The 27,698-nt window shown below is 44.9% G+C and overlaps 2 protein-coding genes across 7 annotated transcripts; one reads left to right on the top strand and one right to left on the bottom strand.

Moving 5' to 3' along the window:
- On the top strand, positions 1-17,029 carry tbx21 (T-box transcription factor 21). Its single transcript, XM_078102984.1, has 6 exons — positions 1-875; positions 8,687-8,841; positions 11,391-11,512; positions 11,780-11,938; positions 12,693-12,754; positions 13,071-17,029. Exons 1-6 carry the CDS (start codon positions 229-231, stop codon positions 13,888-13,890), a joined length of 1,965 nt encoding a protein of 654 aa, XP_077959110.1. The 5' UTR covers positions 1-228; the 3' UTR covers positions 13,891-17,029.
- Positions 16,694-27,591, bottom strand: osbpl7 (oxysterol binding protein-like 7). Of its 6 annotated transcripts, XM_040176997.2 has the most exons (24): positions 27,381-27,540; positions 25,784-25,899; positions 25,093-25,267; positions 24,668-24,799; positions 24,527-24,580; positions 24,343-24,456; positions 24,142-24,261; positions 23,923-24,049; positions 23,349-23,467; positions 23,178-23,267; positions 22,960-22,983; positions 21,794-21,944; positions 21,561-21,667; positions 21,294-21,453; positions 20,899-21,045; positions 20,471-20,607; positions 20,115-20,252; positions 19,597-19,660; positions 19,435-19,513; positions 18,998-19,142; positions 18,769-18,919; positions 18,555-18,681; positions 18,212-18,334; positions 16,694-17,844 (listed from the first exon to the last, which is right to left on the bottom strand). In XM_040176997.2, exons 3-24 carry the CDS (start codon positions 25,213-25,215, stop codon positions 17,736-17,738), a joined length of 2,541 nt encoding a protein of 846 aa, XP_040032931.2. In that variant the 5' UTR covers positions 25,216-25,267; positions 25,784-25,899; positions 27,381-27,540; the 3' UTR covers positions 16,694-17,735. The 6 variants fall into 6 exon arrangements, with proteins under 6 accessions (XP_040032931.2, XP_040032930.2, XP_077959108.1 ...); XM_040176996.2 differs by lacking the exon at positions 25,784-25,899 and having other exon boundaries at positions 27,381-27,591; XM_078102982.1 differs by lacking the exon at positions 22,960-22,983 and having other exon boundaries at positions 27,381-27,543.
- Between the last annotated feature and the right edge of the window lie 107 nt (positions 27,592-27,698).

The raw sequence follows: 27,698 nt of genomic DNA, 5'->3' as shown, positions 1-27,698 counted from the left end.
CATAGGTTAGAAAAACGAGCGTGTGTTCGAGTCACTGGTGGCGGCTCCACACGTCAAAACAAAAAAAACAGACAAGATAATCATCTGCTGGGTAATAAAACAACTTTATTGATGAGCAGCATGATGACGGTGAGCTGATTGTTTCTTACAACTGCAAGCTGCGACAGACCGAAAGTGGCATGTCAGAGAGTCAAACGTGAGGGTAACAGTCCAGCTGATTTATGATTTATGTTAGTAGTCTTTCTTATCACACATGCTCTTGCTGAACTGGACGCAGGAGTGGAGCCTTATGACATTACGCGCACACCGGGAGCGGGGCTGCAAATGGGCGGCATAGGTGGCAACCTCTACCTCAGCATGTTGAATGGGACTGAAACGCAAACTTTCGGAAAGAACGCCGACATCGGCGGTCACTTCCACCACATCGGCGGCGGCTGCAAGGACCTGGCCGAGTTTAAAATGGGGATCCAGGACGCGAGGTTTTACTACCCGGACTCCGTTGCGAGCGGGCAGGACGCCCTGGCTCTGCCCCACCACGCGGAGCAGGTGGTGGGAGGATACGCAGCGCAGCCGGGCAGGTTTTACGCGCAGACCCTCGGCGGGTGCCCGTACGGCGGAGTGCGCTCGCCGCCCAGGAACGCGGTCGGGCAGGGCTACATCTCGGGGGACGGGTTCCCCCCCGGCGGCAAGGACTTGTACTCTCCGTCTCCGGAGAGTTACCCGGCGAGCTTTCAGCACGGCTTCCAGCGGCCGCCCCTCTACCCGTTACCTGGGCTACAGGTGTGCGGGAAGACCCAGGCCCTGCTCAATAACTACCCGCTGTGGGCAAAGTTCCACAAGTTCCAGACGGAGATGATTATCACCAAACAGGGGAGGTAAGTGCGCCGGAGACGCGATTGATGAGCCTGCTCGCGCCGTGTTACGGTCAGATTAGTCAATGACGCACCGCTGTCCGGTTTGGGTTTTACACACTTTCTACTCAACTCACCTCCGGTTTAATCTGAACGAGCAGCAGCTTCCTCGCGGCTCACCTGGAGAGGCTGATTTTTTTCTGAGAACTAATATCACTTTATAACGTTGTCGTCGTGGGGATCGCTGATAGTTTTTACTCGCCGGACATCATTGACGGAAGGCGTCGGCAGCTCAGGGTTGTTTAAGTGGATGAGAAGGACCTCATGTTAAACACGACACGCTTTTAAGAACAAGAAATCATGATCAGAAAGGAATTACAGTCATTTATTTAAAATCCTAAGAATGGTTCTGTTTAATTTAAAATACTTTATCATTGCTCCCAAATACTGCCTCTCTTTTCGTTGTTTGTCTTTTGTAAAAATAAAAATGCTTCGGGCAGAACAGCAGAGTGGACCTAATGTCAGTTGCCGGCTGAGTTGCTGGAAAACATTTTGACACCTCTGCTTGACCTATAAAGTCACAGTGGGTCCCTTCACTGTAACAGCTGGAGTTTTACCCCCCCAAAAGGCGGAAATTATATTTTACATCCGTGGTTAATTGTTACTTTGCCACACTAACTCTAAAATATCAAAACTGTGGTACTTTATCTGCTTTTGAAAGGGCTTTTAATTGAGATGTGACGATGGAAAACAAACTCGGCCCCAGGTAGGCGGATGCAGAAGCGACGACGCTACTAAATAAAGAATTACCAAAGAAAAGACAATACCAGCAAAGTGAGTGTGTGAGGTGTGAAAGCTCCGGACCTGAGATAGTGTGGGGGGCCGCGTGGGGGGCCGCGTGGGGGGGGCGCGTGGGGGGGCCGCGTGGGGGGGCCGTGGGCGGCTGCCGGGGCCTCTCTGACGGGTCACCGAGCATTAACGGGCAGCCACGTCCACAAGGATTAATTCACTAAAGCGCGACACTTGTGCTGGGCAGAAGGTTTCGGGCCGCGGGTTTCTCATGAGCGCCGTCACATGATCGGACGCAGACGTTTCCACCGTTCTGCTTCCTGACACCCGAAGCTGAATCTGAAATTACGCTGGTGTTTCAAATGTCTTTTACGTTGTGGAATTCACAGATTTAGAAGAAGAGTTCACATCTGCAGCCGCATGTCGCCGGGTTGTAACGCGCTGACCTCTGACCTGCCCGGTGTGTGTGGTTTGCTCTCTGGTTGACTGCAGGTTCATCTGTCACAGTCACTCACATCACATTGTTCACCTTCTCACCTACACTTTCTTGACATTTCATCTTCTTTTAAAACATTTAAACAAAGCAAAAACCTATGTGGATTATTATGAGCAGGGACATTTTACGGTATTTATTAAATATTTTGAGCTTGTGAAAGCAAGTTCCAGTTTGTGTTGCAAGTGTGCATTTCACTGTGATTTTCTGTTATCTTAACACAACAAAGACACACAAACACTTTGAAAGTACAGACATCTTGCCGTTTTGTGTAATTACCATACACTTATTATAAGACCAACAAGTGACATTTGACATAACTATATATTTATTTAAAGACATCTTTAATATCTTCTTAAATAATACTCACTAATACTGATACACAACATAAGCACCTTGAATTAATTGGTGGTTTTCTTTTCTTTCAAGTACACACTAACTTATTAACACAAGTGAAACAAACCTCCAGCGCAGACAACATGTTGCGCGCGGAGGTGTCATCCTTCCGCATGAGACCAAATAAAAAACAACAAAAATCACATTACAAAGAGCTGTTCTCTCCCCTTCGTCTCCCCTGCACCTCGCTCACATCCACAATGGGTGATGGAGACGACTCTGGATGGAGCTTTGAGCAGAGAACCAGTAACCCCCCCCCCCCCCCCCCCCCAAATAAAACAATTTCTCTATACTTCTTAAATTTTCATCTTGGGTTGCGGCTCCGACTACAATTCTGCGGTGGTCTTGGCGAAGACGGTTGAGGGTCTGCAATGTTGATCAAAACCCTGGTGTGTGAAGGAGCGCGGCTGAAAGAAGCTCCGTATGAGAGGTGTGGGGTCAAACGCCGCAGAGCCTTCAGACGGAGGAGGCGAGGCGCCTTTGAAGTCCAGGAAGTAAAAGACTAGATTCTCTTTTTCATTTCTTTTTTTTTTTTTCCTTTTCGCCTCGACTCTCCTCGGCCGGCGCTACAAGCCTGACAGATCTCTCACAAGTTCTGCTTTGCTTTGAAATCTAGAGACATTTTTCAGGGCCTGTAGCCAGAGGTGGTGTTTGAGGGGGAATTCATCTGCACGTCTCATGAGCTAAATTCAGATCCGCACACGAGTCGAGGCCGTCTCAGGCTGCTGTTTGAGGACGGCGAGTTGACGCGGCCCGCCGTGAAAACACAGCAAAGTGTTAAAGAAAGCAAAGAGAAAACAGAGCTTTTCTGAGGAGGTGTGACAGCATTTTTCTGAAGGAGTGAAACAGGAAATTTAAGTGACTGAAATTGAAAAGAGAAAGTGGAGCTTTTTAAATGATTATTTTTTCCCTCATTCATTCAATCGACCGGCGTATCAATCCCACACCTGTGTGCTCAGATGTGAGTCAAGGGGTGAAACTTTTTCCTGTTGTGGTTTTCTTATGAGCACATTCATTTAAAGGGGAATTTTCTTTCTTAAATCAATAAAACAGTTATTGATTTCGTAAAGACGCTTGCGTGTCACAAAGCCCGGGCCTGTACTCGTATGATAAAAAAAAAAAAAAACTTTTCAGATTTAGAGATACTGATAATAACTCGCCAGTCATGCCCACAAAGTTCTGCACGGTCATCCAGTGTGTGTTCTCAGAAGGACGGAGGAACTTCTCACAACTCAGACACCTCTCAGACGAGTCATGCTCCTCTGCCCTCACTGCTACACTGAGTCCAAGTTATGGGTCTCGCAGTGTTTTGGATGTTTTATTTAGCACGCGGTTTAAAACGAAAACGTGTGCTTCTTAGATCGACTACTCAAGTCCCTACAAAGCAAGACATTTAAAAATAAAGTTTCTTTCCAAAGGGGGTCGTATTTTAAAAATCGTCACTTCGCCTCGATGAGGAAAATGGAGTGGGCGTGTTCTCCGCTCAGTGCGGTATGATGCAGCGATGTTAAAAGAACAGATGGAATAATTACATCTCTCATTACAAGTGCTAAAAAGACGCCTTTTCAAGTGGAGGAATGTTTGTGGGTCTTGTGTGTTAATTGTCGTGCCCTGTTTGTTTGTCTAAAAAGCAGAAGTGCAACTATTTCAAAGGTGTATCAGCATGACTTGCACTTCCTGTTCAGCTGTTTATTTGTGCATGTGCAGCGTTTCGCAGAAACATTTAATGCCAATGCATACTGATAAACCAGCAAGTCCTTCCTCTTACCATGTAACGCTAATACTAACAAATGGGTGGTGAATCAACCGCTGTTTGAGCCACAGGCCTCAGTGATGGTATTTTATTCTCTATTTGGTTATCAAAAGGCCTAATACAAATAATGAGGCCGCAAAGACACAACAATAAACCAATAATCTGTTAGTTAGATCACAACTATTAACCTTGACTCTCAATTGCTCTTTTATCTGCTTATTGATCGAAGTGGATTTAATGTTTTAAATTAACACTTAGTTACACATAGTGATTAGTGTGCCAAAACAAGATTAAAAGTGTCCTAGAAATACCAGGATGTTCTACTACATGTGGTCACATTTGGCAGTTTGCAAGCTTCTTTGTCTGTTCTTACCCACAAGTCTTTGCACAGCAAATAGATGAGAAAGAGGGTGAAAGTTCAAGGGGGGATTTACGTCCCAATTGGATGCAAGTTGGATGAAAATGAATAATCTGCAAAATTGTCCAAGACCAAATGTGTCTAATACTGGACAACGTGGGGCCTACCAAATGTAAAGCCAGTTATTTTATAAAATATGACAACAAATTCTATAAAAATCCCCAAACAAACAATATATAGATCCAACTAACGAGTTATAATTTATATCTCCTTTTCCTCTGAGCCACAGTGCTCTATTAAGAATGTGTTGGTGAGCCTCACACACACACACACACACACACACACACACACACACACACACACTGTGGTTTATTCTGAGTCACACGCACAACGTCCTGCTGCCACTACAGCACGAAATGTGGAATCCACAAACGGCCCTTTTCCTCCTGTTTAACTAGCGTTTCACGAGAAACTGCAGGGCGTTTAGATGAGATCACTGAGCCCCTTTTCAAAATAAACCCACACATCTCATTTTACCAACGCACGGCCTTAAGGTGCCCCGGGCGGTGAGCTCGTCTGAGAGTGCTCAGAAAAAGGACAAACGTTGGTTTGTTGATAACACGAATGCAGAATGATAACGTCGTTTGTGTCGTGCATGAAGCACGAGAGCAGAGTTTGAAAGCTGTGAAATAGAAATACTGGTCTGCAGTCAGTGGATTCTTCTGCAGTAAGACCCAGCAGAGGGTTCTGTGCCCGGAGAGCGCTCGTGTCCGGCAGCAGCTGTAGACTGGCATGTTTTCGTTACAGATGATCAGGCGTTCGCACGGTGACAAATACTGGACCTGAACTCCTGTCTGGACGAATCAGCGGGAGCGCTCATGTAGAAAAGTCCTCTCCCTGGTGAATATCCAGTCTTCTCTCTCTCTCTCTCTCTCTAGCTCAGTATGCATCCCCCGGACAAACCCTTCACTCCTCCCATCCTCCCTCGTCCCACATCTACAGTTTGTTTAGACTCTTCTTTTCTTAAATGTCATCACCAGCTGATTTCTACAGTATTTCGTCTGAAACAACGTCCACCGACCAAAAAAAGGAAGAAAAGGCTTCAGTTATGAGTATTTGTGTGCGTCCACATCTGTATCGCGCTGAGTGAACCGGAGCGGCACACTGGCAGGCCGGTTAGGGAGTCTGTCTGATGGATGGATGCTAGTTTGATTCCCACATTCCTTTCTCTTCTGCAAACGGACAAATACATGTGTGAGATAAGTGAGATGGCAGCAAAGCCGCTGTATGTGCTTCGTTATTGACTTAACTGTGAGCACGGTGCCCCCCCCTCCTCGCCACACACTCTCTGTGTTGTGTTTTCTATGGTTTACCCCCTTGCTAAGTTCTGTTTTCCTATAAAAGGCTTCATATAAGTGAATCGACAATATCACTGGAGCAACAAAAAAAAATCTCCTTTCAAGATTAGTCTCACCCGCCGTGGGAGTGTTGATCCTTTCATACGCCGAGTTTCTGTTTTCACTTGTATTAAAACTCCGCAGTGGAAGAAGAGCCGCTTCACCTGTTGTTTGAGGGCCACCAAGAGAACTGCTGCCACGCTTCTGTTTCACAGAGAACTGGGACTGATTGTTAGACCGGACTCGCCATGTTGCCAGAAAGACCCAACTGGGACGGCTCAGAGCGGCGTTTTGTCTTACCAGCGCGTGTGTGTGTGGCACACAATCCTAAATACATTCTTCCCCTTTTTTGAGGATTCTGCTATAATTAATATAATACAATAATTAATAATAATAATTAATTAATAAGAGAATGCGTGCAAAGTTCATGATTTGCAAAATTATTTTGAGCTTTTCATTCAAATGTATTTGAAACTATGAGCCAAATAAATAGTGTTCTGATGTTATTTAATACATGCGAGAGGTGTTACAAGTATTGTTTCAACACCACATCTAAATTCACATAATTTAAATTTAGTAACTTTGACTTTCTATTTTTCAGTGCACTTATGATGCTGGTTGGTTTTCATGCTTCAAAATAAAACTTATATTTACACAAGTCATGTGTTCTGTACACAAAGTTACACATGGATTTCACCATATACTGTTCGTACAGTGATCAGTTGTCACCTGAGAACATGAATAAGAGAATGTTTTGGAGGAAGAGGGCCATTGGCTGTGTGTTTCAATAGTGTCTTCCTCTCCTTGCTGTGTAAACGCGTGCGTGCAGATACATAAAGACGGACCCTGCAGGTGTCCGGTTAGCCTGCAACGCATCGTCTCTTCACACACCTCACTTGTTTCTACACCACTAAATGACCAAAGCGCTCCAGGGAGGACGCGCTGAATTTAAATGAGCTAAATCTGCATCCAGCGGGGATGACAGTTCTACTTTGCTTTATAGAAAAAAAAGATGCCAACATGTTACTGGAAAAGGGTGTTTCTGATTGGACCTTTTTGGGGGGGGGGGGGGGGGGGTGTCAAATAGTGACTAATTTAAGTCATGCACTGTATAAAACACACTAATCCCTTCCGTTTTCACCTACACACTTATTTTATGGATTGATATAAACATGTTTCATTGTGCAGGCAGTTTAAAACAACTCACTCACATTGAACAAAGCACAAAGGGGGATTGGGGGCAGCGGTGGCTGCTCATTACCAATGCTCCACAGCCCCCGGTGACATTAGCTGGTTTAAAACAGCCGGGCCAAATGTCAAACACGTTGCCCTGATTTATAAACAGCAACTACACAGTGGGGGCCTCATATAGACCCAGAGTGCACGGCTCATATGCAAACGCACGAGTGAGGATGAGGTGAATGAATCCGGTCTAATTCTCTGGTGTATTTATCGGAACCAAAGATGCTGTGGAACGTGTTTTCATTTTAGTTCACTTTGGGAAATGCATTTATTTGTTTTTGTCCCCGAGAGTTGAGAGTTTATTATAAATCATCCGCGAAGAAGTTAAATGAGTGTTTTCCCAAATTGTCTTTTTATTGCAAAATGATGCAACCTGTTTTCTTCATTGAAACACACTCATGTTCCACGGTTACTTTTGAAAAATATTATACTGTGTATAATATAAAAACAGGAACTTCTCAGCAGGGGTTATTAATCCTGAAGCACTGAGTGCTTCTCCATCAGGATGTTGGGTGTAAACAGGAGTATGCTGATGCAGAGTGTCTGTGTGTGTGTGTGTGTGTGTGTGTGTGTGTGTGTGTGTGTGTGTGTGTGTGTGTGTGTGTGCGTGCGTGCGTGCGTGCGTGCGTGCGTGCGTGCGTGCGTGTGTGTGTGTGTGGTTGTGTGCATTCTCCCTTGGTTGGACACGGCTTCTCTCCTCCTCCTCCTCCTCCTCCTCCTCCTCCTCCTCCTCTTCCTCCTCTGGGCCGCCCTGAACTCCCCGTCAACCCGTCTCACTGAAGCCCTCCGTGTTCAACCCGAGGTCAACGTGTAAAGCTCCAGCAATCAGGGGCAACTTCTAGGGGGTGGGGGGGCATCTTTTATTAACAGCGGCATTAAATATTCAGGATACAGCCCCGCCGTCCGCCGTTCCCTCGTCCATTACAACTACTCTTCTTTCTTCAGAGTCTGTTGGTCACGAGGTCCAAACAGGAATCACCTCCCGTTCATACATTATTGTTCTTAAAGGGGCACTTGGAGTGTCTTCCATGTCAGTGTGTTACTATTGCGTTTGAAAGCACGTCACTTCCTCTTAATTGTCTTAATCGAGAGTTTTTTGGGGACAAACTGCATTGACAACGCTGAAGATCTCAGGATTGAGTTTCCAGTCCCGATGTCAAAAATACTTTTACTTGATGTTGTTGTTTTTGAACAACTGCATAATGTCAGCATTTTATATCCAACTAATACGTCACTATCAGATTCCAAAATGGAAGTATTGTCGAGATCTGTGGTCTATTTTTTTTATTTAGGACAGTTGTAATGCGTTTCGCAGCTGTAAAAAAAAAGCATTTTCTTTTAGAAAGGAAATCCTTGTGTGGACAAACGATACTGATCGATCATATTGTTCCCTGTGCGTTTATCCAGGAGAATGTTTCCTTTCCTGGGCTTCAACATCAGTGTTCTGGATCCGTCCGCCCACTACAACGTCTACGTGGACGTGGTTCTGGCGGATCAGCACCACTGGAGGTACCAGGGCGGCAAGTGGGTCCAATGTGGGAAGGCGGAAGGTAACATGCCAGGTATGTCATGACGCGTAAGACACCGAGATTTGTCCTGCTCAGGCAATTATTGTAGTTTTCTTTACTGATGCGAAATAGACCCGAATAAATTACACAGCCATAATTAAGGATGACGACGCAGCATTAAAGTAATGCAGCCATTAATGCATCAATTATTTAATCAGTTATTTTAAAATGGGGCAACATGCAGAGTAAGTAGTTTTGTCATTTTAAGTACATTTCAAAGCCAAGACTTAAATTCTTTATTTAAATTTCCTGAATCTGAGCACCAACATGCAGAGTTAAAATCTGATCTTTTTTTTGTCTCCCAAACATCAGAATCTTCTTAAATCATAAAACTTACCGTTGGACTATGCTAACCTTTCTCTGGGGCTTCTGATAGCAAAACACTGAGGACTCAGGTGATCAAACTCTGGTCAATCGATGAGCCTGAGAATTCAGCTCAATGCGCAAAACAAGGGGATCCTGAGGAAGTGGTTTATTTAGCAATATCGCAGCAACATGCACACAGCAGACGTGCATCACCATGCACAAGCAGTCTGAGAGGTTTCTGTGGATATATTCATGCATCAATGACTCTCTGAATTCTGAAATGAGACACCCTGAATAATGAGTACATATGTCAGTTGATGTATTGCTGTCAGTGTTTAGCAATAGCAGGGAATGCAGACTTCGGTTTGATGTTATTTAGAAACTTTGTCTCCACAGCAACTGGGTTTAAAAGCATTTCAAAGGGTTTAAAATGCGATAGTTATATAAAGGATATCTTGGTTGCAGACTAAATGACCAAATTTGTATTAACATTGCTTATCAATATCAGCCTCCATTAATCCAGTATCAGTAAAACGTTACAGGATCTTAATGGTGGATTTTGCAAAAGAATGATTGAAGGTTAAACTGTTTTTTTTGTCTGATTTCTTTAACTAAATAAACTATTTATAAACCAATCATCTGAAAATGTCGCTGTCAGAGAATTGAAATAAGTCATGAAACGTTACTTTGCCCCGAGTCTCTGAAGGACTGCATGTGATCTTTGGGAATATCACGGAGAAGCACATCGTTGAGGGAACTGAAAACGCTTGATGCTCGAATTCGCTTCAGAACCTTCACCACTGTCGTCCTCTGTGGTGTGCAGAAGTATCTGGTTATTATTTTTTATCCAATTTGAACTTCCTTTGAGTATTAGAAATAGTTGTTAAATCCCTTCATGCATCTCCCCGGATACATTATGACACCACATTTCTTGTTTATTCAAATGGATTCTTCTCGGACGTATTTATTTAACTATTTCATTATTATTATTTATTATTATTATTATTATTTCAATCATTATTTCCGTCTCCGTAAACATGATGGATCTGGTTTATCTTACTTCCTACATCATTATTATTCTTCCTGTTCACACCTCGGAAAACCAAAAAACAGCAAGTCAACCGAGCTGATATTTAGTGAGTGATCGCTGATAACCACAATTATACAAATGAGAAAAAGTGCAAGGTGTTGTCACACATGTGCCAGGTGTTGTGCAAAGGTGACGATGTGCTTACAGTTGTGGAAACTGTGGTGAAACAGCTTTGGTCAATTAGATTTAATAGTTTGCGTATGCGGTGGGTTAGCCAAAGTTTATCGGGTCATTGTGGTGATGCCGAAAAAATCACGGTACAAAGAAATTTATTGCAATAATTCTCTAAAAAATACTTTTGACCTTCTATAAAACTTATATATATTATTTAATAATTACATTAAATAACATAAATGTGTATTTTATCTAATAATCTACTCATAGCACTGTATTATATTAGTTAAATATTTATTCAAGCATTAAACAGTCATAACACATTATAAAGCATTTTATGATCATTTGCAAGGTCAAATATCTTAATAATTAATTATCGCTGGCACTAATTACTCTGCAAGGATCATAGTGTATTATAATTCACATTTTTGAAATAGATTATAATCTTTTTATAACATATTATAGTGTGATAACAAGTTTTATGTGTAATTATTTATATAAGTGAAAAATGTAGTTATTAAATGACAAAACAATTAATTAATTTGGACTGTATTTCCAGTGAATCTTGACACTTAAAACTTCGAGTAACATTGTATCATAATATTGATTATAATGCAATATAGAGAGTATAAAGTATTTCCACTATGGGAATTTTAATGCATTATGATACTTGCAAAAAATGATGCTATTAGTACAATAATATTTTACCATATGTCATTATGTGATGCTCTATGATGGGTTATGACTATTGTTATAGAGTATTACGTTTATGGCTATATAGTGCTGGGATCAGATTTTAACATATTCTAAGCATGTTTATGATGCATTATGGTCATAGAAAGTGCCACCAACTCCTACTCTGTCTCAACTTTTTCATCTAAAAATACCCTGTCAATCCCCACTCATAGTTAGCACCATCTATAACGTTAGCATGAACTTTGCAGGCTCAACAAAACTTCTACTTTTCTTTTTTTTTTTTAGGTAAGAAAAACCTTCAACAGGTCGTTTAATGTTGCATGTGGTGTTTTTTCAGGAAACAGGATGTACATGCACCCCGACTCTCCCAACACAGGAGCTCACTGGATGAGACAAGAAGTGTCCTTCAGCAAACTCAAGCTCACCAACAACAAGGGCAGCACCAATAATGTGGCACAGGTACTGTTTCCTGTTTCCTGTTGCCTGTCTGTTACTATATTAGGAGCTTCTGCAGCCTCGGCCTGGTGTTCATCTCCCTTTTTAGCATGATCAAAAATGTTTCTGTCTTTGCTGCTTGTCACTGAGATGCATCCAATGTCTCTTTGTTGTCTCTAACATCTCCCCCTCTGCTCTCACACTTCCTGCCCGGTGGTTTTCTATCAATCAAAGGCAGACATTTTTAAAAATACCTGTCCCTTTTTTTCTTTCTCTCTCTCTCTTCTGCAGATGATCGTGCTTCAGTCGCTCCACAAGTACCAGCCTCGTCTTCACATCGTGGAGGTGAAGGAGGACGGCTCCGAGGATCCCTTCCTCTCGTCCAAAGCTCAGACCTTCATCTTCCCGGAGACTCAGTTCATCGCCGTCACCGCTTATCAGAACGCAGACGTGAGGGTCGTTTCTTGAAATTATGGTCAACCTCAGATTAGTTTAGTTAAGGAGAGATCATCCTTTTTAACGCACTGATGCACTGTTCCCTTTAGAGAACCGTTACCATTAGATAATTCCTCGTTTGCATATTGAATGTATTTTCACTTTCATTTATGGAGTGATACAAACAGATTTGTACATTTGTACAGAGTTCTAACTCCGTTATAGAATAACAAACAGACAACATTTTTGAATCCAGCTTCATGTGTTTTCAGTAAGCACACATTTAATATATAAAATAAAGCCTCAACACAATCAGAAAACTTTATAATCTCGTATCAGTACTTAAATGGCTTTTAAGTATGCACGTATCAAAAACGCACACACGCTAATTTCCAATCCTACGATCTGCTGCCTTTATGCTACGCGGTGGCAGTTGTACCACCGCACCCAAGCTAACCCCCCCTCCGCACTATAGACACACACATAGTGTGTCCTTAACAGCTGTTCAGATACATTGCGGAGGAGTTACTGTAATCCAAAGCAACACACAGGCCCATTTCGACGATTTCTATTCTTTCACTATCTATATGCATATTTGCGTATACCTATAAACATCCAGAGGAGAAGTTACATGTAATCCTCATTCATTGTGAGTCGGCGACCTACTCTGTCCGTCGTTCTCTTGTTTCTCCTACATGGCTGCTCATTCCTTCTCTCCCTTTTTTCTTCTTTCATTGCTCTCATTGCCCTCCTCCGATTCCTCACACAGATCACTCAGCTGAAAATAGACCATAACCCCTTCGCCAAAGGTTTCCGCGACAACTACGACACGTGAGTATAAAATTGCATTAAAAAAAAGTGCATTTGCAAAGATTACAGTTAATTGGTAAAACAGTAAAGAGGGATTTTTTGTATTTAATCTAAGGTTTGCTCACAGTGAGACGGGATAATTTCTGCTACTGTGTTTTATTATTGTAATAGAAGTAATTACTGCGCTGCTGGAGCTGCAGTGAAAAAGGTGTGAGGGCCCGTGTGATGTTTGATAGATAGTTTGAGGTTTTGAGCAGGAAATAACACCTTCTTCTGTTTTTTTTTCTGTCTTCTCACACTCTCTTCTGTCGCCCTCCCTCCTCCCCGCCGCCTATAGGCTCTACGCTCCACCCGACTCTGATCGCCTCACCCCCTCCCCTACAGAGAGCCAGCAGCTGCTACCAGGAGGCTGCTACCCTCAGGGGTACCTCTCTGAGCAGTACATGAGCCCCCTGTCCCAGGGCCGCTTCTTCAGCCGCGAGCCCATGGCCGTGGGCCAGCAGCACAGAGACCCGTCCTCCAGCCCGGGTCCCCACAGCCGCTGGTACCTGCCGCCCCAGCAGGGCGTGGCCGCAAACCGGCTCGACTTCGCTTCCTCCTTCGATGGGGACTTCTCTGGGAACGGCTTCTACAAACCCTTCCCCCTGCAGACATCCGCTCACCACGCGCTCAGCTACTACCCGGACCACCATTTTGCATCGACGAGCGTGTCCGTCTCGGGCGCCGCCTCGGCGAGCTGGTCCACCAGCCGGCCCACCCCTCAGTACCTCGGCCACCCGGGCAAGGCCGCCCCGGGCCTGGGCTGGTTTCGGCCCTTGTCGTCCTCCTCGTCCTCCTCGTGCTCCTCCACGTCGCCGGGCAACCCCCGGCTGCACCCGCCCTCGCTGCTCGAGCCCCTGCATCCGCCCCCGCTGCAGGACAAGTCCAAAGACACAGCGGAGGCGGCGGCGCAGGACCCCTGGCTCGAGCCCGCCTCCGTGAAATCGGCGGCCTCGGCCGACTCGGGCCTGTTTGAGGGCAGCGCCGGGGACGCCAAGAAGAGGAGGATGTCGCCGTACACGTCCAGCACTGAAAACTCCCCGGCCCCCCGCGGGGCAGAGGTCCGCGAGAAGGACAGCAACGTCGACGCAGACTACTATGGCTATTACACCCACTGAAACCCCAAGTCGCCACAATGCCCCCCCCCTGCCCCTCCTGCCTACCCCTCCACACACCGGCCTCATGAACACGTCTGTTCAGGCAGGTCATCATTAGGGGCTGGAACGGTCTTTGATTCGGCTGCAGAAAGACAAACAAAAAACGTGCAGCCTCGTCTTCTGTCACATCACAACCCCCCCCGGCACCCCCGGCCCCCCCGGCCCCTCCTCTTCCTACTCGAGGTGTCAAATGATTATAGGAGAAACTTCCAGGTTTGCTGTCAAAGTCAAGGTTGAACTGAAGTGGAGGTGACTGGGGGAAACTGCCCTGCAGTCACACAAACACCACACGGACAAACAGACCTGCGACTTGTGGAAACAAGTGGAGATTTGGGAAAGGTGCGTTGGGAGGGGGAGGGGGGGGGGTGATATCTGCATATCTGCTTTGCTGACAGACGCCTGCAGGGATTGTCTGTTCTTTCCGCGTCAAACACTCTCTTTTTGCTCCGTCTTTGTCTCCATCTGTCTCTTCCTTCTCACCCTCAACCTTTCACACGTACTCATGCAATATGCTGGCGGTCATTTCACCCTGATGATTCTGAGCAGGAATTACGTTTCTCACACACACATACAGTTGTCTCTCCCAATTCAGCTCAACTGGTTTAAGTGCAGCGCCGACTGGTGGCAGCAGGGGAGCGAACCGAAGGCAGGAGGTTACGATGGCTTAGCGAGCTCATGTCAGCCGTGTGTGTGAAGTGAATCAGTATCCACAGCAGAGAGAACGACTCCTGAGATAATCGAAGATCTTGACCAAAGAACTGGTCTCTATGAGTTTTGAGTCTGGGACAACAATCTGCACTTCATAGGACCAGGATGTTTGCAGATCTGAGCTTTTTGAACTGTGATGTGATAAGATCCAGTGAGACAGTTAATATTAAAATGCTTAATTAGATCAAATCTCATCTCAGACCTCAGAGTTGTTTAAAGAGGGAAGCTAATTAGAACAATGTTTTAAATTCAAGCAGAAATAACATTTGCAGGTTCTATCCCTTTAAAATGTGACAGTTTTCTGTTTGTCATTAATTAACTGAACACAAAAGACTTTTTTTTAACTTGTTGGTTCCGAGGCTTTTGAACGTGTCTCAAGGGCTTCTTCAGTGAATGGAGTAGCCTGGTTGCCTCACAGATGATGAGCGTGACCTCGGTGTGGGACATCGATCAGGGGACAACAGGTGAACCTCTTCTTAATTCAAAGATGGCTTTTCTGTTCTCTGACTGGACGCCGCCCCCTGCTCAATGGCCTTTGACTTCTTGGACATTTATGGATAGGTTATATAAAACATTTAGTTGCTAGAATTGAAAAAAAAGGCCTCGTTATAGCAAAAACACGGCTCTCTGCTGCAGTCAGTGGATGCGAAAATGCTCCTGTCGTCCCACACGTAGAGCCTGCAATCACTACCAGCATCAATAACGATGGACCCACAAACACCAAACAAGTGCACCCCATCAGAAACAAATTGCAGTATTCAGATCATCCAAAAAGGGAGGCTTCCCTCTGCAGCATCTTGCCGTGGTGCCTGGTGTTTTTTCCCGTGCAGGCGTGTTAAATAAAGTGGGTCATTCAGCCCGGCTTACCTGCACCTGTCGGTAAACAGACGGGTCCCTGTCACCCTCAGACCCGCCACAAACAGGAAGCGCAAAGTGACCAGACAGACACTCTGAATTTCCTCCCGGGGTCTCCGGGCCAATCATGCCGTGACTCCGGCTGACACGGGACCCCGGCTCCCGGCCCGCTGACAGAAATGAAGAGTGAGGCGGCAGTCGGCGCTGATCAGAGATCTGCTCCTCATTCCTCAGCCAGGTGCGCTAACGGCCTCGGACAACACTGGAGGCCACAGACGGGCCACCCGCTCGCCGCGGCGCAGGGTCACTTTAGTCTTTATTGAAGTGAGTGAAGAAATTACAAATAAATCTGCCCTTGATTCATTGTAATCGGTACCGGCATTCTGTACTTTAGGAGATGTAATAGTCTCCATGTTCAGTGAGTACAACCAGATACAACCTTTGAGAAAGGGTGTCACAATTTCTGGGGCATTCTACTGTCATTTCTGTACGCTAAAATCATATCATAGCATAAAGAGTTAAAGGGGGGGGCACTTAGCCATAACCCATCAAAAAAGCACAAATGGTCTTTGTAACACAATTGGTGAAAACTCACAATAAGTGTTAATGTGTGAGTTTCGAGGTGTGACAGGCTCGCTGTGTCCAGTGTTCTGTACTCTAACCAGGACGTTGACACCACAATAAGATTCTTCCCCAATGGTCTCAATGGTGCAAAATGATCAGGACGGCTCAGCCCTGATCACTCAAACAAGTCAAATGATGTGGAAGTGTAAAAGGATATATTGTATGTCGCTTGTGGAAAGTTTCAAAAATATCCAAAATGTATACTGTTTAGAGTTCATGCTGTTTTTTTTAAAGAAGGCGTACAACGGACTATTCGGGCTTCAAGTGCAATTAGAAGAGAGTATTACGGGTTTAGGATCAGAAGGCCGCGCTGCAGGAAGCGCTGAGAGCGAAGCTGTCGTGATCTCGGGCCTGTTGACCACGTCCGGCTATTTATTTTAACGTGCTGTGGTTGATCGGGGTGGTCCCCCCCCCCCCCCCCCCCGCACCTGCACACACGAGTGCAAGATCTCACATTAAAAACAGCAGAAAGGAAGACGCTCTCAGGACCGACCCCTGCTGGATGTCTCTGCTCCCGCCGTCAATCCCCTGATGTTTGACCATCCTCCGTTTCCCACGAGCCTGCGTCGCCCTCCCTCCCCCTCAGCAAGAGAACACAAACTGTGGTTTAATTAAGTTTAATTTTCAGAGGTTTTACTGTAGAATATAGAAATAGAGGAGTGAAGAAGGGACACCCCATGAGGTTACATGTATGTAACAAGCATGTCATTTTTTTGTGTGATCCATGTGCACTGTTTATGTCGAGGGAAGCAATAATGCTCCTTTGACACTTTGTTAAGAGATTATAAAAAGCAAAAATAAAAGATGGACATTTCTGAATGGGGAAAACTATTATTTATTATTAAAAACGTGGCATAATTGTGTATTGTATTGTTGTTTTTTTATTCATGAAATAAAGCTTACACATGATAAACCTCGTCTGTTTTGGTGATTTCCTTTTATTTACTGTATTGAGCTTTTGAACAACTGAACAAAGCACTTTTTGAATTGAATTGAATGATACGCGACGTGAGAATGAATTTAGATCATAATACTCAAACATCTTACAATCAAACAATTGATATCACTGAAAAGTGAAACACAGTTTAATCTACTGTACAGGTACAGTATTCACATGTTTCCAACCCGCTCGATATTTTTTTCACTATAAATGACAAAAATGATCTTCTTTATAATAAGAGTATACTGACTGTATTGAATGTCTCTTTAAATCTTTATGATAAAACCGCAGCCATGACAGAGACGAGATTCAAGCATTTGTGCTGAATAAGCTGAAACTCACTAAACAGCAATCTTCAAAAAGAGCAGCGGGGGAAACAAGTACAGTGTAAACTGGTATTTACCTGCAACACTAACCCATGTATCACTGAATTATTCTAAGAAAATTGAGATGCGAGATACAAAGTTCTGTCCACGTTTCTTCCCCCCCCCCCCGTGATGCCGCAGGACTCGTGGTGTGATGAGCGACCTGGGGGGGCTGAGGGGAGCCTGGGATCCGGTCACGAGAGGAGACCAGCGGCACTGTCTTCGCCCTGATCGTCCCCCAGCGCGGTTCATGTATGCCGTCTGGATACCCAGCGCCCTCAAATGTCCTTCATGACGTCGTCCCGGACGTCTCATCACCACACGTTTATGTTCTCGGTGTTTGCGAAGCCCGGATTCTCTCTGAGCTTCCAGTACGAATCATTTGACAACCACACGTCCCGGCCGCAGGAATCTTTGGCTTTCCTGAAGAGGAGAAAGAAGAAGAAGCAGAAGAAGCAGCAAACAGAGATAAGATTAAGAAAGTCGAAAGAAGAACAGGAAAGGGAAAAGAAAAAGGATGACAAATACGTGGGACAATGAGAAAAACATTTGCTTTTTGATGTTAAAACCAGTACAAGAAAGATATTGATATTGATTCTTGAATTGACCACAAAATTCGAGTGAACTCAATATTTTAGTTTTTTTGTACAAAACATGACATTGCGTGGAGTTACCTCAAGCTCTGACACACTGTAATGTTCAGTTTTACCCCTTTTTTGGTCTTTAATAGACCAGGCGGTTAATAATTCAGTGTTTGGTCGGCGGTGGGTTGCAAAAGAAACAAAGTTACCTGAAGAAACGTGGAACGTGTTCTTGCCCTTTTTTATTGAGCTCTTTTCTCCGCTCCCTCTGAAACTCCTCGATGTCGTCCTTCTTTCTGTCCGCTTCCTCCACCTTTCCTTCCTCCAGCAACCTTTTCAATAGAGGAGGAATCGACAGAGTAACCTGACACGAAATTATTTTTTGTGAGTCAGTAAATTAAATGTACAGGCACTTTTTATACATGAGTTTGACTCTTTTAACACTTTTTTAAACAACACGGCAGCTTAAAGCGTGTCACATACAACATCAAAAGACAAAGTGCAAAAGAAAAGGATTTTAAAAACACATTTAAATGCTGCTTCTCGACTCACCTCTGGTCCGGACGCAGGCGGCTGTCTGTCGGAGGCAGCAGAGGCTTCAGGTCGGCGTCCAGCTCATTCAGCTCCATGGCGAGGCTGGAGAAGCCGTAGTACAGCAGGTGGTCCTTCGGCTGGGGGTCTGCGGGTGGGGGGGGAGAAGGAAGCAGGTTTTTGGCGAGAGGCAGGGCTGCGTAGCGGCGTTTGCTCGTGCTTGTCACAGGCTCACTTGGCTTCCAGACGCATTTCGGGGTGGGCAGAGTGTCGCAGAAGATGCCTTCGTGCCACAGCCCTCCGAACCGGTGAATGATGCTGCCGCTCTGGTCCAGCACCGCGCCCTGCACCTCGTTCTTGTTCGTTTCCGAGCCCCAGTAACGAGACTACCGCGACAGAAAAACACAAACTCGGTCAGTGGGGAGGAGGAGGGCCGAGTGGTGCGGGAATGCGGTCTCATTCACCTTGACGAAGGTGATCTTGCAGGTGCAGACGTCGCTTTTGAGGTTGCGGATGGTGACCTCTCCGTAATGCTCCAGGTAGCGCTGCTGACTGAGGACGTTGTGGATGCAGGTCACTACTTTGTTCCACTCATAGTGGTCTCCGTACCTGGGAACAAAACAGGCGTCAAGCAGAGCACCCAAATGCGTAGAAATGCTCATTTATTCTGGCTAAAATAAATCGCTGAGTATGCATAGTTTTTTTTACTGTTGGTTTTCATATATTAAGACATATTTTTCACAATTTTCGGGGAATCTTTTAAAAAACATATAAGATGTTAATTCTATTAATTACCGGTAGTTACTGACTGTATCACTTCAATCAGTGTTTAATGTCTCTGTGATCCCAGCTGATTTCTAATAAACACATTGCTTCACATTAAGGTTCGCAGACTGTTTACCTTGGAAGGGTTGCGTTCACCATTCCTGTTGGCAGAATCTCCAGCGACTTCCCCCAGAATTTATTCTTCCATCGCTGGTCTGCAGGATGAAAAACCATGTGATGAACACCACTTACTGAAACCCAAATGAATGATTCGGGTTTGATGAGAGAAGAGTGTCACCTTGCCAAAAGGAGAAGTTCTCAGAGTCTGCATGGCAGGCAGAGATGGGGGGGTGATGGCAGACCTGGAGAATTATAATTTACTGATTATTATAAAAAAAGATATTGAACACCACAGTACATTTGTCATTTTATCATAATAAACACAGTAAATGTTGGAACCATTTTTTACACGTCACACTGATTTTTATGAGGATGAAGTACGCTTGAGACTTTTCTTTGTGTCAGGGACACACCCACACAAGTTCATCAACTCATTTTTCATCATACCAAATGTAGATGTGGCTATGAAATACAACATTTTAGCAAAAGAAAATCAACATTAAATGCCAAAGTCTGGGGTGTTTTTTTTTATTTTAATATTGTTTCAGCTATTCAGGCCCCTCCTCCCTTCAATACTCCTGATCAGAAGCTGATTTGCTAAAATGGAAGCTAACATCTTGTTTTACATTGACTTTAAAGAATGAGCCATAATCCAATGTCAGCATGTCTGGTAATGAACACAGTGTTTGTTGATACCTGCTCACTGATGAGGCGAAAGCCCCGGTCCTCCCTGATGCACTCGTACGTCTCGCCCAGCACCGGGTTAAACGGCTTGTAGCGGTTCCTGAACGTTGCGGTGGAGTAACCGGAGATAGCGAAGGCCGCAATGTAGACCTGACGGAGTTGTTAAGAGAATTGTTCAGACTTTGAGGTATACTTTTCAATGACAACGTTGCTTTGTTCTAAGATTTGGGGTTAGGAGTTAGGGTTAAGTTAAGTTTGCCTCAGCCAGTTCCATCATTTCCAATTAATAATTTAAAATGCACATGAAACTTTCTTATCAACTTAAAAAGAGTAAAGCCTGATGCACAGAACTATTTGAATAGTCGTACCATCCTCTGGTAGGGGTCTGGCGTGTTGTTGGCGGTATCCAGCAGCTCACTGTACTCCAGCTCCTCACAAAGCCTCTGCAGCAGGTTCAGAGGCTCATTGAGCGGAGCGGGCATGGACACTCGAGCCAAGTCTTTACCTGAGGACAAACACAGCATAGAAAGTAGACGGTGTTGACGTAATGGACCCTTCGCTGCGCCCCAGGGCAACTGCCCTGTCCTTTCTTAGCAACCGTAACCAGGTAGAGGAGAAGTGGGAATATATTGACTTTATGCATGTTGTTGTATTTCCTGTATAATCCTTTCAAATATTTAATCATCCGGTATTATTGCCTTTGTAATATCTCTCAAGACGTCACCTACAGGGTGTGAAAGCTCAACAGGCCTAGCAACAGTAACCGGGAGGGGAGGGGCAGACTGGTGTGGCTTGCCTATGTTATTGTAGAGGATGGCCATGAGGCCCACGTGGCTGTTGTCGGGACAGTGAGCGGGCAGCGTGGTTCGCCGGCCGGTGCTCTTGGGAACAGCGCTGTTCGGAGTCCTGGAAATGCTCGCACGGTACTTCCTGGTGGCCGACGCTGTGATGCAAGAGCAGGAAAACGAAAGTTTAAGGTTTCTTTTCAGGGAATGATAAGAGGGATTTGGTATGCAGCTGTGCTAGCTGCTCTGCACATAGGAACCCTAAACTCATTCCATAAATCAAGAGTTCTCTCTTTGAACATTGTAAACATGATTCGCTTTCTCGTCCTGATGGACGTCAGAGACACCAGCTTGCTGCCTGGTGAAATGGGACGAATGGGACTCAAACGGGTGCAAACGGACCCACCGTGTCCTTCCTCCGGCTCAGAATCGGTGGTGCTTCCTTCGCTGAGCCCCGATTCGTCGGACACATCAGAGGAGCTTCCACAGATGACGTCATAGCTGGCGTCGAAATACTCCGCGGCTGAATCTGCCACTGAGGGAGGCCCATGGCTCTCTGCTGCAGGCTGTTGATGGAGGAGGAGGAAAAAAAAAAACACACAAGAAGCCCCGGCCATCAAAAACCAGTAAGGGAATATGTGTCAGAACCCAAAAGGCACCGCGTGGGTCTCACCTCGGCCAACGTGTTGGCCTGGTGGATGTTGTTGGTCTCCCAAGCTTCCTGCAGCTTCTGCCTCTCCTGAGACAGAGTTTCATGCACCGCCTTCAGAGAAGCAATCACTGAGGAAACATTGAAACACATATTCATGTCAGGTCCCCTCTAACGTGTGCATCGATACACGTTTGCATAGTTGCCTCTGCAGACTGGGATCTGTGTGTAAACAGGCAAGTGTCTGTTTTTCTGACCTCGCAGCGACATGGCGCAGATGTCCTGCTGGATCCTCTTGCCCTCGGGCGACGTGAAAGTGGGAGGGGGCAGCTGGGAGAAGACGTAGTCGGGGATGGAGGAGGCGGATGCACCGAGGTTCGTAGAGCTGCCCAGGTGACTGGAGGACAGCTGTGACGGTGAAGAGAGGAAGGTGTTTTTTCACATTGGTTAAGAAGGATAAGTCAATATAAATACGTTGAACAGAAGAATTGCCTGATCTTAGACTTCAGTCAACTAATGTTTTATTGCTCAAACCTGATCCTCTAGTACCACAAACCTGCTGGTTTCTTATCCCATCAGCCACTTGACTGTTTTCACTTAAATGTTTACATCTGGTCCTGTTCATTTGGTAAGAAAGGAAACCGTCCGAGCTGAAGTAGATGGACTAGCCAGTGGAAAGACTTTGTTGTTTCTAAAGAAGACGGTTAAAAACTACTGATCTATCAGCTAAAGAAAATGCATGTTAACTTGACTAATCCATCAGTAAACTCACTCTACAATTCTAATTGTCAAAATCACATAATTGTTATGCTCCCTTCACCAGATTCTGTGATATACAAAACATGTTTTGGATGTTGTAAAAAAAAAAAACGGTAGAGCATCTTCTTCGAATACACCAGCTCGAGAAGTCAGAACCATATTATTCAGTGTGATTAAAAGAAAACTTGGTAATCCATTTTAAAGTTACTATGAGGAACTTTCATTTTGTTGATTTCGGAGGTCCCTGTGGACAAAGATGGAATTGCACCAGACTGCCTTTAGGAAACCATGCATTTTTCTGCAGACCTGTCCAGCAGTCCACCCTGTCAGTACTGGTCCGGGATCTCCCGTGCCTGCACTGGTCTGCGTGTTGGTGGACCTGCATGTTGTGAATTGTTAAGTCTGCCTTTGAGAAGATTATTCAATTGAGAAATAACTAATTGTTCCCGTTAATTTACTTATGTAGGTCATAAAAAGGCCAAATTATCAAATTGAGGCTATTCCAAACCAATTCAAAGTTCCTTGTAGTAACTTTAATCTGCAAAACGCATTTTGTCCAAATGAATACAGTCCAAATTCATTTTCAGGATAATACTGTGTGTAATTGAAGAACATTTAAATAATTTTTAGAGAGTTAGGTTGTCTCCTCCCATTGCCAACTCACCGATTTAGTTATCCCACGAAGAGGCTTTGGATTGGAGAAGGGCCCCAAAATGTGAGAGGAGGGGTAAGGATGTGAAATACTTAGAAAACCAATATGTTTCACTTAATGTATGGCCAATTTATGGTAACTCAAATTTCAATCAGTAGTGGAGAAACAATGTAAGTCATTTATCTTTTGGTGTAAAATCCAACAGAGAGCGAGTTTGGGACCATTCTTACCATTCCCAGGGCCTCCACTCTGGATAATGTGCGAGAGTGGCCCCATATCTTCCCTGACCTCGGCTTCCTCGGCTTCTCGAGCGAGAGATTCTGGATCAGATTATGAAAATAAGTCATTTTTATTTTCATAAAATGACAGAGGAGCTGCTCTAGAACTGACGAGCGTTCTACCTGAATGCTGATGATGCGCTTCAGGTCTCCGTTGGTCAACGTCTGACCCGTATCCAACATCTGCAGCCTCTGGATTAAGCGGTTTATCTCAGAAAGTTCCACATTGCAACGATGAAGCTCTGGAATAGAACATGATTTACATATTTATTGACAGGAGCTGCTGGTCTTCTGCTGTCGCGATAGGAGAATTAGTTTTTGTTATTGTGTGTGTGTTTTTTTTATGTACTAATTGGTCGATGGAGGCCGTGTCAGTAGACGTCGGTATCTTCAGTAAGGTAAAATTACTATTATTTCCAATGGAGTCTGGTGGCTTTGGCGAGAAGTATACATAGATGCAGTGGTTTCCATTCCCACTCATAAACATTTACTTTATATTAATCTCATAGCGCACATTTAAACTGAAATAGCTTTTGTTTTTCGGCATCTGAAGTACTATTGGCTACCACCAGATACACAACTGCAAGGCACACTTCCACTAGCAGGTTCGTTAACCTTTCAGGACACTTTCTTAAAATATCATCCAGACTTCACGTGGTGTTCCTCAATACAACAACATATTCCAGAAGACACACACCTTGAACGCAGAGGTCCGGGTCGTGGCTTTGCTGCAGCCACGCCGACACTTTGCTGTTGGCGGCGGTGTTGGCGGAGGGCGGGACCCCGGACGGCGCTTCGGCTGGATCCGCCACGCCTCCAGAGACCTGGCGAACAGAGGGAAGAGGAGTTCAGCCCCGAGTCTCCCCTTGAAAACGGTGGCGTTACGCTCGACGTGGACGGCTCGTTCGGTAATCACCAGGTCTCCGTTCCTCAGAGACTGTCCGGCCGCGGCGCCGTGGGACGAAGCGTTCTTCTTGTACAGGCGGTGGGCTTGTAGCTTGGTCACCCAAATGTAGAAGAGCTCGTGGCTCTTTGCCTTGGAGAGAGAGCACAAGAGAAGTCATATATTACATTTTTAATCTCAGGGCCCTCTTGCCATTCGTTGTGAGATCTTTACCTTCATGTGATAGAGAATGTCCCCCGCGTCCAACTCAATCCGATTGGACTTCTTGTTTATTGACATGACAGCGAGGCCGACATCCAAAGAGCCCTGGACTCTCCCCCTGCAGACCTTTAGGGCACAAAGGGGAATTTAGTGTTTTCAGAAGTAGGTGAACAATCATGTGATGATATCTACTTACATCCTGTTGATTTTTGGAGTAACGCAGGTTCCCTACTTCCAAGACAAAGTATCGCTGAAAAATAGATTAAAAAAACATTCTCCATTTTCCACCTTTATTCATAAATCCTGTAGGAGATGACGGAGTGGATGGTTTCCTCACCTTGTGCCAACCTTTCAGAGGCCACTTCCTCCTCTTCAGGAGGTATCCTTCACAGATTCCCGGGGTCGTCACTTCGTGAGGATTGTCACCTCCCGCCTGGGTCTCGTCGATCACCTCCCAGTCTTTGACAACCTACAAACGGCGTGAAGGAAAAGGGGAGTATAAAGTGACCTTTGGTCGTCCCATTCAGTCACTTGTTGGTAAGCTTCAGAATTCACCAGAAAGACTTCGTCAAATGTTAAAAAAAACACATTGAAAGAATCGAAGGGGCCAGACGTGCTGATTCAGTTCCAGGACTCTTTGGTATCTTTTTACTTCTTTTCACATAAATAACCAAAGCATCGAGACTCACTGAACTCTGGGGAAATCTACACACACACATATACCCACAATCCCTTTGGCACGGCGTGCATATGGCGACTCACGTGTCTGGAGGACGACAGAGTGCTGCTGCTGCGCGAGTGGGACGGCTTCCAGGCGGGCGAGGACTTCTCCGGGCCGCTCGCCAGCGATTGGCTAAGGTTGAGCGAGGACCCGTATGACGCCATGGTAGGTATAGCGCAGACCTCAGACCCCCCTCTCTGCTGGGACCCCCTGGTTCTGGACAGATTGTATTGTATTATTATTAATATTATGTCAACCAGTCAGTGTTGCAACATATAGGAACACACGTCTGCGTAGCTCTCTGTGCTAAAAGCACTGGTTGATTAGTGCTGGGAAATATACTATATATATATATAGTATATATAAGGGACATTCATGACCGCTGCTGATGAAGATCATACGATGAGACAAAAAGCTCCAGAACAGCTACTAAATGGACCTTTTGGTGAGATTGTTCCCAGAGTCAGAAAAGGGCACAATGGAGGAACGAGACGTATCTAAATTCAGATAAAAAATATGTTTCTGATAAATTAACGTTTTAATAAATTACACATGCGAAGGTTTTTTCAGGTCAGCTCTTCCTTTAACGTCTTACATTTATCAAATGTTGCACATCTATTATATTATACGGCCGTTTTAGGCCCCTGAGGACAGAAACCAACGTGAAAGTGTTAAAGCGGCTCAACTGAGCCGGAGACGAGTTGGTGTAATCCAGTTAGCCAGCAGAGCTACCTGGGCACACGTTGGACATCCGGGTTCCTCCTCCAGATCAATCTGGATCTCAATGAAACAGACAGCTAAACATTCTTCATTCTTCTGCTTACGGTGTCCCAGAATTGACGTTTTCTCTGCTTTTGCACAAAAAAAAACATACATTGTGACACTCTATTGTGAGTTCCGTGTGAGGAACCGCTTCACCTGGTCGTGTTCTTTCATCGAGCAGTCAGAGCTCTTGTTTATATTCGTGTAACCGGATGAAGGTCCTCACACAGGATGCAGTCTGATTCCACACGAGCTGGTGGAACAGTTTCCGTCCTCCTCTGGAGAGGATTACTAACCTTTGCTTAATTGGGTTTTAAGAGGAGGTTTTTTTAGCCGCTCGGTGGAGGAGTGGCACGAGGCCGACAGCACGAGGAGCGTAAAGCTGCAGGACGAACAACGCGGCCTCCGCAGACTGTGAGATACGTCTGTTATCCGCTCAACCTGAACCGCTCAACACTGAACAGGAGAACCACTGTTCAGAAAAATAGAGATACGTTGTGCTGAATGATTCATTGGGATAGTTGAATGAGATTTGAGCAGTGGAAACAGATGTATGTGAGTATCATATTCGTTTGGAATAGATAAAGTACGAATAAATGACTTTTAGAAGTGTAATAATACAGTGCATTACTTTGAAGTCAAATCCATGAGTTCCATTAAACGCAACGTGTTTGTGAGGCAGTTCCCTCAAGTAGATTCTACATTCATACAGTCTGTGTGTGTGTGTGTGTGTGTGTGTGCGTGTGTGTGTGTGTGTGTGCGTGTGTGTGTGTGTGTGTGTGTGTGTAACAACAGAACGGATGTACCATTCAAACTGATGTTCCTCCTAAAGCGGACACAGGACCACGTTATGTAAAAGCAGCACAGGAAGTGACCTCAGTGATGACAGCGTGAGGTGGAAGAGGGATGAAAGGATTTGCAGGTTTCTGAGTTCGCTTATTACTCAAGACGGAATAAAGAATATTATTCGGATGAACAAGAGATTTTTATGTAATTTGATTATGCCAGTTTCCACCAGGTATGATCTGAGATTTCAATATTTTCACTAGAGGTTGGGTACTTTTAGGAAATTTAGATCCAACCCACTTCAAATAATCTGAATCCATTTTTGGATGGAATGAAGCATTAAAATGCTGTAACAGAATGATGCACCAACTCATTATGTGGAAACCAAAACAAGTCCAGTCAAAGAGCTGCATCTTGCCGGAGGGGGTTAAAACACAGAGATTATGTCTGCTACAATCTCACTGTTTTAATCTTTTTGAAAATAACCGTAGCCAATTAAAGGTCAGCCGAAGACGAAATATTTATGGGTAGAAATGTATTCCAGCATTTGAAATAATCCTGATTAAATCCAATCCAAGTTTTGCGATCACGAAACCGGTGAGAGCCTAAAAGGAGCATCTTTGGGAGTCAGATTGTTAGAGAAATTACAGGATGATGTGGTACAACAAACACATGTGCATGTTGTTTTACTGAGGAAGTACAACATGACGTCAATTTAACCGCAGAATGTTCTTGCTGTTTTCTGAGCCAGTTTATGTTTAAAAGAAACAGGAAGTCTCACCTGAAATCCACCTGTGACGCTCATCGCGATCCGAAAAGCGTCATTTGGCGTAAAAGAAACTTTCGAAAAATCCCAAACAAAACAAAACAAAACAAAAAGTGAAACTAGAAGTTACATCTAGAGATAATCTCCGTCCCTCCGAATCCAATCCGAGGGGAGCAGTGCGTCGGAGGCGCATCGTGCGCAATCTGTCCTGGGCATTATCCGCATTAGATGGAATTACACCGCGACCATCCAGGGAGGTAACGGAGGATAAATCCAGCCAACCTCGACTCTCTCTGGGCGGGACCTTAAACGAGGCCTCATCAAGAGAAATCG

This window comes from Gasterosteus aculeatus, chromosome 5, assembly GCF_964276395.1.
Source record: "Gasterosteus aculeatus chromosome 5, fGasAcu3.hap1.1, whole genome shotgun sequence".
NCBI lineage: Eukaryota > Metazoa > Chordata > Actinopteri > Perciformes > Gasterosteidae > Gasterosteus > Gasterosteus aculeatus.
The sequence above is the reverse complement of the archived record's forward strand: the minus strand, read 5'-3'. Positions and strand labels throughout refer to the sequence as shown.

Excerpts from the sequence above, each read along its gene's own strand:
- tbx21 (XM_078102984.1), top strand. The coding sequence starts at position 229 with ATGTTAGTAGTCTTTCTTATCACACATGCTCTTGCTGAACTGGACGCA. Across the intron at positions 8,842-11,390 it reads GGCGGAAGGTAACATGCCAG|GAAACAGGATGTACATGCAC; the intron begins GTATGTCATGAC and ends GTGTTTTTTCAG. Across the intron at positions 12,755-13,070 it reads TTCCGCGACAACTACGACAC|GCTCTACGCTCCACCCGACT; the intron begins GTGAGTATAAAA and ends CGCCGCCTATAG.
- osbpl7 (XM_040176996.2), bottom strand. The coding sequence starts at position 25,215 with ATGGCGTCATACGGGTCCTCGCTCAACCTTAGCCAATCGCTGGCGAGC. Across the intron at positions 21,668-21,793 it reads CTGCGCCATGTCGCTGCGAG|TGATTGCTTCTCTGAAGGCG; the intron begins GTCAGAAAAACA and ends ATGTTTCCTCAG. Across the intron at positions 18,335-18,554 it reads CGCCTGCGTCCGGACCAGAG|GTTGCTGGAGGAAGGAAAGG; the intron begins GTGAGTCGAGAA and ends TCTATTGAAAAG.